The 16,142-nt window shown below is 60.5% G+C and overlaps 2 protein-coding genes and 2 long non-coding RNA genes across 4 annotated transcripts; 2 read left to right on the top strand and 2 right to left on the bottom strand.

Moving 5' to 3' along the window:
* Positions 1-1,028: 1,028 nt before the first annotated feature.
* On the bottom strand, positions 1,029-1,862 carry LOC136303090 (uncharacterized). Its single transcript, XR_010724160.1, has 2 exons — positions 1,698-1,862; positions 1,029-1,613 (listed from the first exon to the last, which is right to left on the bottom strand). It is a non-coding gene; the product is annotated as an uncharacterized lncRNA (long non-coding RNA).
* A 729-nt stretch (positions 1,863-2,591) lies between these two features.
* On the bottom strand, positions 2,592-5,067 carry LOC136302917 (low affinity immunoglobulin gamma Fc region receptor III-like). The gene is made up of 6 exons (XM_066206498.1): positions 5,019-5,067; positions 4,376-4,396; positions 4,057-4,287; positions 3,554-3,817; positions 2,785-3,054; positions 2,592-2,605 (listed from the first exon to the last, which is right to left on the bottom strand). The coding sequence occupies exons 1-6, from the start codon at positions 5,065-5,067 to the stop codon at positions 2,592-2,594; spliced, it is 849 nt and encodes a 282-aa protein (XP_066062595.1).
* Positions 5,068-8,304: 3,237 nt separating this feature from the next.
* Positions 8,305-11,278, top strand: LOC136302916 (Fc receptor-like protein 2). The gene is made up of 7 exons (XM_066206497.1): positions 8,305-8,314; positions 8,864-8,884; positions 9,467-9,730; positions 9,854-10,132; positions 10,563-10,832; positions 10,922-11,196; positions 11,258-11,278. The coding sequence occupies exons 1-7, from the start codon at positions 8,305-8,307 to the stop codon at positions 11,276-11,278; spliced, it is 1,140 nt and encodes a 379-aa protein (XP_066062594.1).
* Positions 11,279-11,306: 28 nt separating this feature from the next.
* Positions 11,307-12,345, top strand: LOC136303193 (uncharacterized). The gene is made up of 4 exons (XR_010724166.1): positions 11,307-11,392; positions 11,743-11,764; positions 11,851-11,930; positions 12,012-12,345. It is a non-coding gene; the product is annotated as an uncharacterized lncRNA (long non-coding RNA).
* Positions 12,346-16,142: the final 3,797 nt, after the last annotated feature.

Genomic DNA, 16,142 nt, shown 5'->3' with positions numbered 1-16,142 from the left:
TGGCGTCCTGTCCTGGGAGAAGGGCAGGGAGGGCTCAGTCCGCGAGCTCCGTCACGGCCGAAACGGACTCGACTTGGGGAAGTGAATTGAATTTATCATTCCTCAGTTCAGAGCTGAAAAAGGAGAAGTGAAACACCTTCCCCTCTCGGGAACTGCTCCAGCGGGGGCTTCCCAGCCCTGGCAGCGCGATGGCAGCCGCGACGTGCGACAGTGACCCGAGGCCGGGACTCGGCTCCTGCCGTGCCGGGGGCTCCTCCCCGGGCTCCCGGGTCCCCTCGGCCCTCCCGGCACCTCCGTCCCGGCGCCCCCCGCCCGCCCCGGGGCCGCGCCCGGCGGAGGCTCCGCGGCAGCTCCGGGGCTCAGACGCCGCTCGGGGAGCGCCGGGTGCGGGGCTTTGGGCACCGGGGGGCTCCGGGGGGCACCGGGCAGGGCTGGGGCTGGGGCGGGCTTTGGGGTTGGATCTCGGGACACCTCCGGCTGCCCTCAGCTCTGTCCCGGGGCTCCAGCTCGGCCCGAGGGGTTCGGCAGCTGCGGGATCGGTGCCCGTGGCCACGGGGCGGCACCGCCGCAGGACCCCGAGCCCTTGGCCGGTGTCACCGAGAGGGGACAAACAGGGAGCGGCAGCTCCTTCCTTGAGCGGGGCAGCTGCGACGGAACCAGTCCGGAAATGCCCCAATTGATCATTTTGTCCCTGTCCCCAAGGGACTGAGGGAGTCCCAAAAATCCTGCAAATCCCACACGGATCTGCTCAACAACCTGACCGGGACCCTCCTCCGTCCGAGCTGACCGGGCACAGCTGAACAAACAAAAACCATTTGTAGAAGATAAGCTGTATTTGAATCATCCAGACTGAGCCATATTGCTGAGGCCTCTAGGCCGTGGCACTGAGGCCTGTAGAGGTTGTGGCGCAGTTAGAAATTCAGTGCCAGGAGTGTGTCGCATTTAGGAATTATCACTTAAGGTGTTAACAAGGGTCAAAGGGTTTTATAGTAGTTAGTAAGTATCGTAATTGGCGTGGACACAGTAGCTACCTTAAACAGTTTATTAAACAATAAGTGTTTGCATTCTTTCCTGTGCCGTGTGCCTATTAGAATTCACTTGTAACTGTAAACTATATAGAGTGTATAAAACTGGCCCTCTTACACACAATAAAAGAGAAATGTAGCAGTAATCATATTGATCGAACCTGCATTTGCTTTGACGATTTCCCTTCATTATCGGGGTTCCCCTGCGACTTTGACCATTTCTCCCGGTTTAATCAAAATGCTGCGTTTTGGGTGCAATGGGAGGGACAAGGGTCCTGTGCCCCCCGGCACTGGGGGAGGGAGTGGGGAGTCCCTGGGGGTACTGGGAGCACTGGGAGCACTGGGACGGGGAGCTCTTGGCAGCCCCACATGGGACCCCCCACTCGTGGCCCCCACCCAGGCACGGTGGGCACCACGGGAGCTGGGGGGGACACACACGGGAGTTGCCCTCACACAGGGACCCCCAGTGCCCCCAATGCCCCCAGTGTCACAGCATGTTCCCGTAGATGTCACTGGGGTCCTGCTGTCGCCTGTGGGATCCCGCCAGCTCCGCGTAGGTCACCTGGGGGGATGTGACACGGGGGAGCCCTGCAAGAGACATCAGGTGTGGGGACATGGGTGGGGGGTGACACCCGTGGGTGACGTGTCCCTGTGTCCCCACCCTGTACTCACCCCCTGCCCGCTCGGTGCTCAGAACGTGGGTGTAGAGCACCTCCCCCTCCTCTGGGGGGGCCGGGGGATCCGGGGGGGCCCTGCGGGAATAAGGGGGTGTCTGTGGGGATGAAGGGAGTTTGGGGTGAGGGTAAAAGGGGGGGTCAGACCTGGAGCCCCCCACTCACCTTTCCTGCTGCTTCCTGAGGGCTGCAAAGGGAACAGGGAAGCATGAATGGGGGGTCCTCAGGGCCTCTGAACACCCCCGGGACCCCTGACTACCCCCAGGACTCCCAAGCATTCTTGAAGCTCCCAGAAATCTTTGAAGCACCCCTTGAACCCCCTGAGCCCCCAAATCCCACAAACTTCCAAAAACTCGCATCCAAAGACTCTGGGGGCTCATCTTCACCCAAGTCAGGAGCTGTTGTTGGCACCCTATGACCACATACTCTGGGTGGGCTTCACCCTAATTCCTGGGACCCCCATTCCTACTCATTGTCACCCACCCCGGCGGTGCCACCGGTGCCAGCCCACGATGACAGCCACGAGCAGGACCAGGAACAGGAGGGACCCGCCGACCCCGGCGACCACTGCTGGGGACAGAGAGGGACACAGTGGGGTGACCCAGAACCCCGGGGTCCTGCATCCCCCGTGTGACCCTGTGTGAGCCCACCTGTTACCCAGGGTGTGCCAGGGGTCACCTCCAGGGCCAGCTCAGGGCTGAGTGCCCGGAACACGCGGTGCCCGTCCTGTCCCAGCTGGTTGGTGGCCACGCACTGGTAGGTGCCCGAATGTCCCACATCGACGTTTCCAAGCTCCAGAACGGGACCCTGGGCCACCTCCTGCCCGTTGTGGAGCCAGGTGAAGGTGACAGGGGCTGAGCCCACCTGCACCGAGCAGCGCAGGGTCACGGGGTCACCTGCGTGCACCTGGTGTGACAGGGGACCGGGGGTGATGGTGGCATTGGCCACGGGCACTGTGGGGACACAGACAGGGTGAGACTGGGGCGGGGGGCTGGCAGCCAGCAAGAGGGACAGGGACACGGGGATGAGAGTTTCCTGCAGCATGCTGTGGGTGAGGCCACCCCCAGCCTGAGAGTCACACTCACCAAGGACAGTGACATTCAGGGGGACACTCTCAGCAACGCTGTCCCCATCGCTGACCCGGCAGTGATACTGGCTGCTGTCATTGTCCCCAACGTGCCGCAGCTCCAGGTGGGGGCCGGTGCCCAGCGGTGTCCCAGAGCCCCCCCGGTGCCAGGTGAAGGACCGGGGACCTGTCCCCATGGCCACTGCACAGCTCAGCACCAGGCGGTCCCCCAGTGCCACCTGTCCCCCGGGGGGCCGCACTGACACGAACACCCCCGAGACAGGGATCCCTGCGGGGAGACACAGGTAAGATGATCTTGCCATGATGGGTGGAGGACACAAGACGGGAAGGAGGGGGGATTGGAGGGGAGCACAGAGGACCCCAGTGAGAAGTGGACCCTGGGAGGTGCGTTGGGATCTGGTGACCATGGAGTGACCCCATGGAAAGGTGGAGAGAGCCAGGCAGGGATGGGGGACTACACAAGAGACTGAGGAGACTCAGGGAATGATGTGGTGTTTGGAGAGGGGTGGGTGGACCCAGGGACGGAAGTGCAACCAGAGGGTTGAGCGGGGACCTTGGAAGGGGTGTGGGATGCCAGGGAGGGGTGGGGGGACAGAGAGAGAGATGAGGGATGCGGAGAGGGAACCGGGCAGTCATGGGGGAACAAGGAGGTACTTGGGAAATTTTGGGTGATCCAGGGAGGAGTGAAGGGAGGGATGAAGGATGCAGGTAGAAGGGGGAAGCCCTCGGTGGATGTCAGGGTTGCCTGTCCCCATCCCTGCACTCACTGCGCACTGTCACTGTCACCAGCTGCGACTCCCTCCACTGTGGCATTGCAGAGCTCACCCTGCCCCTGCAGTAGTAGCGGCCGCTGTGGTGCAGCTGCAGGGGGGACAGGGACAGCTCGGTCCTGTCTTGGGGCCCTCCCAGGTCCTGCTCCTCATGGTAAAATCGTACTCCAGTGGCTGTGCTATCCTGCCAGCACCGGCAGCGCAGTGTCACCGTATCCCCCTCCAGCAGTGCCCATGCTGACACTTGCAACACCAGCCAGTCTGGGGGACAGACGTTTTCCGTCACACCGGGGGCATCTGGAGGGTCCTGATGTCACCGGATGCCACCAGAGGCCACCCATTGCAAGAGAGGAGCCCCCTTGCACTGTTATGCTTTGGGATGTCCCCGTGTGCAGGGGACGGGCTCTGGTCACACCAAGAGGTGACCCATGGACTGGAGCCCACCCAGAGCCCACGAGGTCCCTGCAGGTGCCAGGCTGGGGACACACAACCTCCCTCACCAATGACCACTCTCACAGGGGGGCTCCGCCCACTGCCAGGTCTGCTACACCTGTAGGTGCCACTCTCCGTGACAGTGAAGCGGTCGCGTCTGTTCGGCCCCCAGCGCTGCCCGTCCTTGTACCAGGTGGTGGCACCGGCGGTCCCCAAGCCCTGGCAGGTCAGTGTCACCTGGTCCCACAGCACCGCCGGCCTCCACGGGGGTTTCACCAGGAGCTGGGTGGTCTGGGCACCTGCGGGTGACAGGGGACACCAGCCTGCCAGGGCCACCATGGGGCTGGGGACAGCAGGGTGGGGACATGGCATCCCCCGAGGACTCACCAGTGAGGCCGAGGGTCTGGGCTGGAAGGGAGAATGGACAGGGCTGGGTGAGGGTGGCCCTGGTGGGAAAGAAGCGACAGCAGGCACAGCACAAAGTGTGGTGCCTGCCCCATACTGCCCCGAATGGAACTCTGGTGTAGCACAGAGGTCATGAGGACAGGAACACCTCAATCACTCTGGGCTGAGGGAGGACATGGGGACACTGTGGACATCCCATGTTTGCACAGGTCCCCCCGAGCATCCTCAGAACGCCTGTTCCCACAACCACATCCCCATGGCCCGGTGCCCGTGATCCCATTCCGAAGGCACCTCTCCCCATATGGCATATGCAAGGTACGTGGCCCTTGCACCTGTTCCCGCATCACTGTTTCCCTATCCCTGTCCCCAACGCTGGCAGAGCCCCAAGGTTCTTTTTGCCACATCCTTGACCACACATCTCTATCCCCATGTACCTGTCCCCACATTCCAGTTCCCCTGTTACTTTCCCCATGGCCATCCTGTAACTGTGGTGACATGATGGACTGGCTCTGCTGGCCTTGAGGAGCTCAGGGGACACCCCAGCCCCCCTGTGCCCTCTCCCCACCGGTCTCTGCCTCACCAGGGCCCATCCCCGGGGTGTCAGGCCCGTGCCCGGGGCACTCACCCCACAGGAGCAGCGCCACCTTCCCGGCCATCCCCGTGTCCCCGGCCATGTGGACTGGCTGTCACTCACTGCTGTGGCGGCTCTTCGGATGAAGAGGAAGGAAGAAAGGTCACACCTCGTCCCCACGTGTAGGTGGCCCTTGGTGGGGGATGGGTGGAGACACAGCAGGGGACAGGCTGGGGACATTATGGGATGGTCTGGGGGCTCAGTGGGGGATGGTGTTCCCAGGAGTGGGGGCCTCAGGGGATGTGGGAAACCAAGGGTGGGTGTCCAGGAGAATGGGGTCCAGGGGAATTGGGGTCTTCATGCCTGGGGGGACTCAATGATGGGGGTCCTGTGGGAGCATAGACCTCAGAGATTTCAGGTCATGGGATGTGTGTCCCAGGGTTGGGGGTCCAGTAGAGAAAAGGGGACCCTGAGGAATTAGGGTTCTGAGGGGAAGGAGAAGCAGCCCATGGGATGGGATCAAGGCAATGGTGGTCCTGGGCAATGGGAGTCCTGGGATGGGGGTCCCAGGGAGCAGAGACCAAGGCAATGGGGGTCCCATGGTTGGGTTCCCAGGGGAATGGGGTTCCCAGGGATGGGCAGTGGCTGGGTGGGCACGGGGGTCACAGCTCCTGCCCTGGGTGCCTCAGATTTCGGGGTGACTCAGAGCCCAGCACAGCCCCCACAGTGTGCTCATGGCCAGGGGGGCACCCCAGGGTGGAGGCTCTGGGTCTGTGCCCCACACACCCCTGGGCTTTTCCCATCCCCCCATTTCCTGGCTCAGCCATCCCAGGGAACACCTGAGCAGGGAACGGTGGGGGGATCCCAGGAAGGGGCCAAGGGGGCTGGGGTGTGCAGGCAGTGTTCAGGGGCTGTGGGGGATGAAAGGTTTTCACTTTCTCTTTCCTGCAGCAGAAGGAAGAGGCCGTTTATGCTGAGCTGAGGCCGTGGGTTCTGTCCTGGGGGGCACATCCAGAGGGGTCCTGCCCTGAGGGAAAAGGGCTCCTCTGCTGTGGTGACACCTGGGTCGTGTCCCAGGGTCTTGTCCCAGAGGGTTCCTCATTCTGGGGGTGCCATGTCCTTGGGGATTCCTGTCCCAGAGGTGGCATATCCTGGGGGGGCACTGAGCATTCCCACTGTCCCCAGTGGGGCCCTGTATCCTCTGGGGTGTTTAAACATAAGGGGGCATCTGTTACGACCTTACCCAGATGATGGTAAATGCCCGGCTAAATTTGGTTCAATTCCCTGATGCCCAATTGGCTGAAACAAAATTATACAACCATGAAATAAAGGCAAAAATACTTTCCCAAATCACATTTTTTCCCAAGAAAAAATAAACTCAGCAAAAATCAAACTAACAATGTAGAAAATGGTCTGGTCGATAGAATCCTTTTAATCATTGCCCTCCCAACTAGTCACTGACAATAAAAACACAAACAAATCCCATAGAAATGAGACTTTCTGGTTCCCTTTAAGAGCCCATTGGTGCATCCCATAGCAGCGTTTCCTTGTGCATAACACTGAGTGTGGAATCTCCCTGAGTCTCCAGCAGGTCCATGGGATTGTTCCTGGCCTGCTGGGCAGCAAGCCAGCCCACAGGGAAGGCTTTGGCTGGGCCACATTTAGGAACTCTGCCCATTTTCCTCCTTCCCACCCTCAAACTTCATTTATTTCCCATGGCTTCAGCTCCCAACAGGGTTGAAACTCTGTCCATCCTTGGAACAGAGCACAGGAATCCGTGGAAATGCCTGTGTGTCCCTCAGGGTCTGCTTCCCTGGGAAATGCACTCCACCCTGCCCTGAATTCCCCTGCCTGGGCACTCCCTGCTCCTGCTGGGACACCCCTGTTCCCCAGATCCACGGCTGGAGCCCCTGCTCAGTATTTCCACACTTTTCCCTCTCTTGTGGTGTCCACATCCAGAACACAAACATTCTTTCTGGGAAGTTCCAAAGGGCTGCAGGTTTTGTTCAGGAAGGAGGGTCCCGGTCAGGTTGTTGAGCAGATGGGTGTGGGATCTGCAGAACTTCTGGGGCTCTCTCAGCCCCTTGCTGAGAGGGACAAAATGATCAATTGCTGCATTTCCGGACTGCTTCCCTCACAGCTGCCCCTGCAGGGGGGTTTGCAGCCAGCCCTGCTCTGAAAACCATCCAAGGCCCTCGCAGAGCCACTGCTTGGGCTCCCATTGGCTTTTGTGCTTCTTGCAGGGCCCAGCAAACCACAGCCAGGCCTTTTCCTGCCACAGAATTCTCACCTTTGCAGCAGCTCGAAAGCTGCCAGAATCAAAGCCAAGGGGGCGGGGGGAGCCTCAGGTCGTGGCTGCCACCTGGGGCTGGCCAGAGCAGGGCTGGCCAATGCCCATCCCTGTGCACTGGGGCTGGGCCATGGCTGGGCCCCGCACTTGGATGGCCACTGGCTTCAAGGAGGAGGAGTTGGGGAGCTCCTTCCTGCCTGGGGCTCCATTCCCGAGCTGCTCTTGCCGGCTGACATCCTGCAGGGGGCGAGTGTGAATGGAGATGTCTGGACCCCGCCTGGAGCTGCCATCCCCCAGGACAGGATCCCCTTGGCCAGCATGTGTCCCCCCCGGGACAGGATCCCCCCAGAACAGGACCCCCCTTGCTGTTCCCCCCAGGACAGGACCTCTCCCCCTGTGTGTCAGCCACTGCCCATCCCTGGGCCCCCCATTCCCCTGGGAACCCAACCATGGGACCCCCATTCCCTTGGTCTCTGCTCCCTGGGACCCCCATCCCAGGACTGCCATTGCCCAGGACCACCATTGCCTTGATCCCATCACATGGGCTGCTTCTTCTTCCATAACCACTCTTCCCAAGGGTCCCCTATTTTTTTCCCCTTCACCCCCAACTCTGGGACCTACATCCCATTATCCGAAATTCATGGGGACCATGATCACCCCGGAGCCCCATCCCTGAATATCCCCAGGCATGAAGACCCCAATTCCCCTGGATCCCCATTCTCTTGGACACCCCTCCTTGGTTCCCCACATCCCCTGAGCTCCCCACTCCTGGGAACACCATCCCCCACTGTGCCCCCAGACTATCCCATAATGTCCCCAGCCTGTCCCCTGCTGTGTCTCCACCCATCCCCCACCAAGGGCCACCTACTCATGGGGACGACGTGTGACGTTTCTTCCTTCCTCTTCATCCGAAGAGCCGCCACCCAGGGGACCGGTGGCCACAGCAGCGAGTGACAGCCAGTGCACATGACCGGGGACACGGGGATGGCCGGGAAGGTGGCGCTGCTCCTGTGGGGTGAGTGCCCCGGGCACGGGCCTGACACCCCGGGGATGGGCCCTGGTGAGGCAGAGACCGGTGGGGAGGGGGCACAGGGGGGCTGGGGTGTCCCCTGAGGTCCCCAAGGCCAGTAGAGCCAGTGTATGGGCATGGACCCCAGTGTGAGCAGAGGAGTGGGGTGGCTGTGTGGACAGGAAAAGGGGAACTGGGATGTGGGGGCAGGAGCAGGGAGATAGAGATGTGGGGACAAGGATGTGGCCAAAGGAACCTTGGGGTGGTGCAGCAGTGGGAACAGGGACAGAGGAACAGGGCTGCCGGTACAGAGAGAAGGGCCATGTACCATGCAGATGGGCTGTGAGGATAGGAGCTGTGAGGATGGTGGTGGTGACCTTTGAAAACATGGGGTGGCTGTGGTGTCCCCATTCCCGGAGTGTCCACAGTGTCCCCGTGTCTTGCCTCAGCCGAGTTGCCAGGATGTCTCTGTCCTCGAAATTTCCATGCCAAACCATTCCCCATTGGGACAATTCTGTGATAGTCTCCACATCCCATCCCCCAGGAGCTTCTCTTGCTGGCCTGCCACCCCAACCCAGCCCTGTCCCTTCTCCCTTCCAGCCCAGACCCTCGGCCTCGCTGGTGAGTCCTCGGGCGACGCCACATCCCCACCTCGCTGTCCTCAGCCCTGCGCTGACCCTGGCAGGCTGGTGTCCTCTGTCACCTGCAGGTGCCCAGACCACCCAGCTCCTGGTGGAGCCCCCCTGGAGGCCGGCGGTGCTGTGGGACCGGGTGACACTGACCTGCTGGGGCTTGGGGCCCACCGGTGCCACCACCTGGTACAAGGACGGGCGGCGCTGGGGGCAGAAGGGATCTGACCGCATCCTTGTCACCAGGAGTGGCAACTACACATGTGACAGACCCGGCAGTGGGCTCAGCCCCCCCGTGTCAGTATTAAATGGTTAGTGGGGCTGTGAGGTTGGTGCCCCATGAGGGCTCAGCGTGGGCTCCTGTCCACGTGTGGCTTCATGTCCCAGTCCCCAGCACATGTGGACATGCCAGTGCATCACACTGTACCCCTGTGCACACCAATTTGTTCCAGTGCACACCAGTTCATCCCAGGGTGATGGGTTTCCCCCTGGTATTCTTAGGGGCCTCTGGTGTAATGGGGACCCCCCGGACCCCTCTTGAGTCCCTCAGTGTGAGAACCCCCCTGCCCCACAGACCGACTGGTGCTGCAGGTGCCAACACAGACACTGCTGGAGGGGGACACGGTGACACTGCGCTGCCGGGTCACGCAGGACATGTCGGTCACTGGGGTGCGATTTTACCACAAGGAGACGGATCTGGGGCGGCCCGTCAGCGGCACCGAGCTGTCCCTGTCCCCCCTGCAGCTGCACCACAGCGGTCACTACCTCTGCGGGGGCTTGGTGGGCTCGGGAATGTCACAGTGGCACAACTCAGCACCAGTGACAGTGACAGTGCATGGTGAGCATCCGCACAGCTGCCACCTTGATATCCCAACACCCCAACACCTTATGCCTTGACAATCCCAAAGCCACTTCCCAGTGGACTCAGAGTCACAGTCCTAATCTCCTGTCTCCTTCCCAGAGCTCTTCACTGTGCCGGTGCTGGAGGGTCCCCCCGAGCCCATCGAGGGGTCCCGCCTCCATCTCAGCTGCCTCAGCACCCCCAGACCCCTGCGGCCCCGAACCCGCCTCCTGCACCTCTTCTACCGGGATGGGCAGTTGGTGGGGGGCCCGCAGGTGTCCCCACAGCTCCTGGTGCCCGCCGTGGGGGTCTCCGACTCGGGGAATTACACCTGCCAGGTGCGCTCTGAGGAGAGGAAGGTGTGGAAGAGCAGCGCCCGGCTCTGCATCACAGTGCACAGTAAGTGCGGGGATGGGCACGGGGAGCCCCCAGAGCCTCCCTGGGTCCCCCAGCCCTGCCTGGAGACCTCTATTACTGTCCGGACACCCCATACCGGTGGTGGGTCCCCCATGCTTTCCTGGATCCTTTGCCGGGTTCCCCAGCCCTGCGTGGGTACCCCCATCTATCCTGTAAACTTTTTCCATGTTCCCCAATCACTGCTCTGGTCCCCCTCCATGTCCCCCCTATCCCCTCCCTGCATCCCCACACCCTCCCTGGAGTCTACCATCATCCTTCTCCAGGTGTCCCCTCCCTGAACCCCTCATCATTTCTTGGCATTCATTCCTAAGCCCCTAGCTCTGCATCCCCTTTTCCTCACTGGGAATCCTCTGCTCCTCCCAGAACATCCCCAAGTCCCTCACTGTCCCCTGGTGTCCCCCTCTCCCCTCAGGAGTCCCACTCTCAGGGGTGTCCGCGTGGGCACAGCCCCCCGGGGGACAGGTGGCACTGGGGGACCGCCTGGTGCTGAACTGCACAGTGGCCGAGGGGACAGGTCCCCTGTCCTTCTCCTGGCACCGGGGGGGCTCAGGGACACCACTGGGCAGTGGCCCCCACCTGGAGCTGCGCCGCGTTGGGGACAATGACAGTGACCACTACCAGTGCCGGGTCAGCGATGGGGACAGCATGGCCGAGAGTGTCCCCCTGAATGTCACCGTCCTGGGTGAGTGGGACCCTCGGACTGGGGGTGATCCCACCCACGGCACCCCCAGCCCACCTTGCCAGGTGCCAGCCCTGTCTGTGTCTCTGCAGTGCCCGTGGCCAATGCCACCATCACCCCCGGTCCCCTGTCACACCAGGTGCATGCAGGTGACGCCGTGACCCTGCGCTGCTCGGTGCAGGTGGGCTCAGCCCCTGTCAACTTCACCTGGCTGCACAATGGCCAGGAGGTGGCCCAGGGTCCCATCCTGGAGCTTGGGGACATCGATGTGGGACATTCGGGCACCTACCAGTGCGTGGCCACCAACCAGCTGGGACAGGACGGGCACCGCGTGTTCTGGGCACTCAGCCCTGAGCTGGCCCTGGAGGTGACCCCTGGCTCACCCTGGGTCACAGGTGGGCTGACACAGGGTCACACGGGGGATGCAGGACTTCTGGATTTCTCGGTGACCCCACTGTGTCCCCCTCTGTCCCCAGCAGTGGCTGCAGGGGTCGTCGGGTCCCTCCTGTTCCTGCTCCTGCTCCTGGCTGTCATCGTGGGCTGGCACCGGCGGCACCGCCTGTGTGGGTGACAATGAGGGGGAATGGGGGTCCCAGGGATTAGGATGAAGCTCCTCCAGAACACACGGGCCATATGGTGTCACCAACAGCTCCTGATTTGGGTGAAGCTGAGCCCCCAGAGACCTTGACTGGGGGCCCTGGGAGATTTGGGGAGCTCCTGGAGGGTCATGCAGGGATGTTGCGGGTTCTGTCAGGGTTTTAGGGCAGTTTAGGGGCTCATGGGGTTCAAGGGTAGTTCGAGGTTTTTTAGGAGCTTCAGAGATGCTCGAGGCTCCCAGGGGCAGTCAGGGGACCCGATGTTATTCAGAGCCCGTGAGGACCCCACCAGTCACCCTCCCCTCTTCCCTTTGCAGCCCTCAGGAAGCAGCAGGAAAGGTGAGTGGGGTCTCAAGATCTGACGCCTCATTTTACCCTCACCTGAGACTCCCCCCAGCCCCACAGACACTCCCTTATCCCCACAGGGCCCCCCAGGATCCTCCGGCCGCCCCAGAAGTGGAGGATCTGCTGTATACCCACATCGTGGGCATCGAGCAGGCAGGGGGTGAGTACAGGAGGGGCCAGGGACATGTCACCCACGGGTGTCACCCCCCACCCAGGTCCTCATATCTGGTATCTCTCGCAGGGCCGCCCCGGGCCACATCCCCCCAGGTGACCTACATGGAGATGCTGGGACCCCACAGGTGACAACGGGACCCCAGTGACATCTATGGGAATTTGCTGTGACACTGGGGGACACTGGGAGCACTGGAGGTCCCTGTCCAAGGACACCCCCTCTGTGTGCCTCTCCCAGCTCTTGTGGGTGCCCACCGTACCCAGGGGGTGGCCACGAGTGGCGGGTCCCATGTTGGCCCCACAGCTCCCCGTTCCAGTGCTCCCAGTGCTCCCAGTACCCAGAGGGGTTCCCCATTCTCTCCCTCAGTGCCAGGGGGCACAGGACCCTTGTCCTTCTCATTGGTTCCAAAATGCAGATTTTTGGTTAAACTGGGAGAAATGGTTTTTGTTTGTTCAGCACTGCCAGGTCAGCTCGGACGGAGGAAGGTCCCAGTCAGGCTGTTGAAGAGATTGGTGTGGGGTTTACAGAGATATGGGAACAGGAATAACAATTCTTCACTAGAATATCTATAACAAGACAAACAAACAACAACACCGCCACCAACAACAAACAAAAGCACAAACCCAGTCCCAGCCCTCTCGGGGCTGCAGGCACTTCCCCTGCGGTGCAGTTCCGGGCACAGCCGGCAGGGGCGCTGGTGGCTCCCGGCCAGGCAGGGCGGGTGCGATGATTCCCCCGCGGCTGCAGGGGGCGCTGTGGCAACAGCTCGGCTGTCTCTCTCTCCATGGTTAATGGAGACTCAGCGGGCGGGAGAGAGAGAGAAGCGCCCTTCCCTCACTGACGGAGCTGGGGGGCAGCTGGGAACGGTGCCGCTCCGGATGGCAAAATGGACTGCGGCAGGAACCCTCGGAGTGGCGGCTGGAACGGTGGGAGGAGGCACACCCAGGGTGGCAAAGGAGGTGTAGCAAAAACTCTGAAGCTGTAGCAGGAGCCGTGGGGCTTGGGTGGGGCACGGGGTGTTGGGTTCAAGGGTAGCAAAAAGCCCAAAGCAGTCACAGAAAACAGCGGAGCTGGGCAGCCACAGCCGTGCTCCCGCAAACAGCTGCCGCACGCAGCCAGGAGACGCGCCCTCTGGGAAGGGTGAGGTGCTCTGGGTGCTGGGTTCTCCTCTGAGACACCTGAGAATATGGTGAGGGTCCTTTCCCTGAGGGAGTTTAAAAGATGCCAGTTCAAGGGCTGCCCTTCTCAGCAAAGCCTCACTCATGGTAGGAGAAGCAGTGAAGGGTGGAACTCTGCGGTGGCGGCCAATTGTCCCCAGAGCAACAGCAGCACTGTCCCACCTCCAGTGCCAGGAGCAAGAGAGAGAGGAGCCAAGATCAGCCACTCACCCTCCAGCCAAAATCTCGTGGTATGTCTGCCCTTGCCAACAGATGTTGTTCCTGCACCCTGAGGAGCCCCACAGCAGAAGGGTCCTGGGAGAACCCCAGGCAGATTGAGCTGTGGAATTCCCTCTGTCTCCACAACAGCTCTGCCAATGCCCAACGAAGTCTTTTGGGCTCCCTGAAATCCCCTCTCCTGGGAGAATCAGTGCCAAGGATTCCTGGGGCAGAGTCTGACATCATAGAAGGGAAATATGTGACATCACAGAGTGGGCTGTGACATCACAGGGCAGCTGTGTATGACATCACAGAGCACGTGATGACATCCTATGATAGTTGTTTGACATTCACAGAGATGACTGTGACATCTCAGAGTGGTGGTGTCACATCATAGAGGAGGTTGTTACATCACAGAGCAGGCTCACAGCAGGTCTTTGAGGTCACTGGATTGGTCACTGCTGCACTCCCCTCTCAAAGCTGCCCTGCAGAGAAGCCCCCCTGTGCTCCTCATGCAGAGTCTGGTTCCCTGTCCCCCTAGGTTCCCTCCTGCCCCCCAGCAGCACAGCCTGCCCCGGAGGACGTTCCACAAGATCAGTCCCCAGAGCCTGACACGGGGATGACGGCTGGAGCCACAGATGGGGTGGGACCGGAGAACAGGGACCCCCCAGCAGCATTCCCGTCTCACCCCGTTGGGGAGCCTGGGCCAGGGCTCCTTCCCCAGAGCTACAAAGGCCCCAGACAGGACCAGGATGAGGAGGACAGACCCCGCCAGCCCCCAGTGGTGTTCGAGGTCATGGACAGCAACCACCAAAAGGGCCTTCAGGGGAGGGGCTTTCACAGCACTCCCCTCCCCAACCTGTCCTGTAACCCTGTCCACTGACTCTCAGGCATCCATCTCCCACATCTCCATGCCCCACAGCCCCCACACACCCATATCCCTTGGATCCCATGCATTGACACCTCACACCTCCCAATGCATCCACCTCTCTCAGCTCCCACATATTCCTGGTGATTCCTGTGGCCAGCACCAGCCCAGCCCAGTGTGCGGAGCCACACTGAGGGTCCTCATCCTTCTTTCCCCCCACCCAGAAGCAGGAGAAAATCACCCATGGGAATGTCTCTGCTGAGAAGGGTCTGCTGGCAGTGCTGACATCGGCCACTGCCTGCCTGAGCTTGCAGAAGGAACAACCCCTTCCTTCCTTCCTGCCTTCCTGCCTTCCTGCCTTCCTGCCTTCCTTCCTGCCTTCCTTCCTGCCTTCCTTCCTGCCTTCCTTCCCGCCTTCCTTCCTTCCTTCCTTCCCGCCTTCCTTCCCGCCTTCCTTCCTGCTTTCTCCCTTCCTTTCCCTTCCCTTCCTCCCTCTCACCCGGGACCCGGGGGTGCACTGGGAAGTGGGGATGGCAGAGATGGAATGGTGGCAGCGGAGAGGGTTCCTGGGTTGAGACAAGGACCAGGAGAGATCACTCATCAAATCCTGTAATAGGTAAAACAGCATCAGAATTGGAGAGAAAAAGTCCTTTCAAGGATCTAAAGACAGGTTTATTAAGAAAACTACAAGAGAGAAAAAAAACCCAAGAATTGGAAAAAAACCTTCAAAACACTTCCTCTCTTCCCCACAAACTCCTTTCTTTCTCTCTGACAACATCCAGAGAAAACAAAACTTAGACTTCATGTCAGTCACTACCTCTAAAATAGTCTTTCATCAGTTCTCTCAGAGAGACAAGTCTCATTGGGTCTGTCATGGAAACTTCCCCACAAGAAAGAACAGTTCTCTTGTGGCTTTTTCATTCTCACAAAACCAGCCGCCTCTGAATCTGCATTTGTGAAGTCCCTCCCATATCACACAGCCTTCCCACAGCTGCGTAATGGGCCATGTAAACTCATGGGGTATCATTTTAAAGATGAACGGTTCAAAAGCAAAGGTTTTCTTCAACTCTAGGAACAGAGATCTTTCCTCTTTTTGGGGGCAGGTCTTCATCTCATCTCATCTCTCTCTCTCTATTCAAGCGTCTCATAAGATCACAACTACTTCAGTATTTACTTCGTTGACCACAAATGCCTTTGCTCAGATCTAAAATCTGAATACTCTGATCTCGCCATCCATGCCTTCCAGGACTTAGAGGGATATTCTAGGATATCACAGTCCATTCCCATGGCTTACAAAAGAATTTCAGCCAAAATCAAGGCATCTTTTCCTTCTCTTTCCATCTAAGATTCAACTTCTCCTTCACCGACTTTGATGTCTTCATATTGTCTCTCTATTTAGCTTCACTCTGTCCTTTTGTCTCACTTAAGAGAGGATTAGTGCTTTGCAAGTTCCATCAGAGCAAAGGAGGAGTTTCCATTCTCCCAGTCTGCAGAGGCCGTGATGGTTCTCCCGGGCAGTGGCCAAAGGTGGTAAATTCAGGCTGTGCCGGGGCTGGGCCAGGATCTCCGGGGTTCTGGCTGCATTCAATTTCCAGCTGCGGGGCCGCTCCGCACGGCTGCAGAGCTGCCCCTGCTCTTGGCCGCAAGATCTCTCCAGCTGCTGGGGCCTCTCCCTCCGCAAGGGGTCTTGGTGCCGGTGTCTGGAGCTGTTCATAGTAAAGAATTCTTCCAAAGCCGCGCTGGGGGCTTCCCCCGTTCCTCTGCCCGACTGCGCTGGGGGCCCGGCCCGGCCCTGCGAGGCCTCCCGGGGCCGCCATGGGGGCGGCTTTAGCGGCAGGATGTCAGCAGCCGCTGGAGGCCCGATCCGGCCGGGACGGGGCGTTCTCTCCTCCCCTGCCCTGCCCGGGCGCCGCCGGGCCCGGCCCTGCCAAGGCTCCAGCAGCGGCCGGGCCCGGC

This window comes from Chamaea fasciata, unplaced genomic scaffold, assembly GCF_029207755.1.
Source record: "Chamaea fasciata isolate MVZ Bird 193981 ecotype frontalis unplaced genomic scaffold, bChaFas1.0.hap1 SCAF_31, whole genome shotgun sequence".
NCBI lineage: Eukaryota > Metazoa > Chordata > Aves > Passeriformes > Sylviidae > Chamaea > Chamaea fasciata.
The sequence above is the reverse complement of the archived record's forward strand: the minus strand, read 5'-3'. Positions and strand labels throughout refer to the sequence as shown.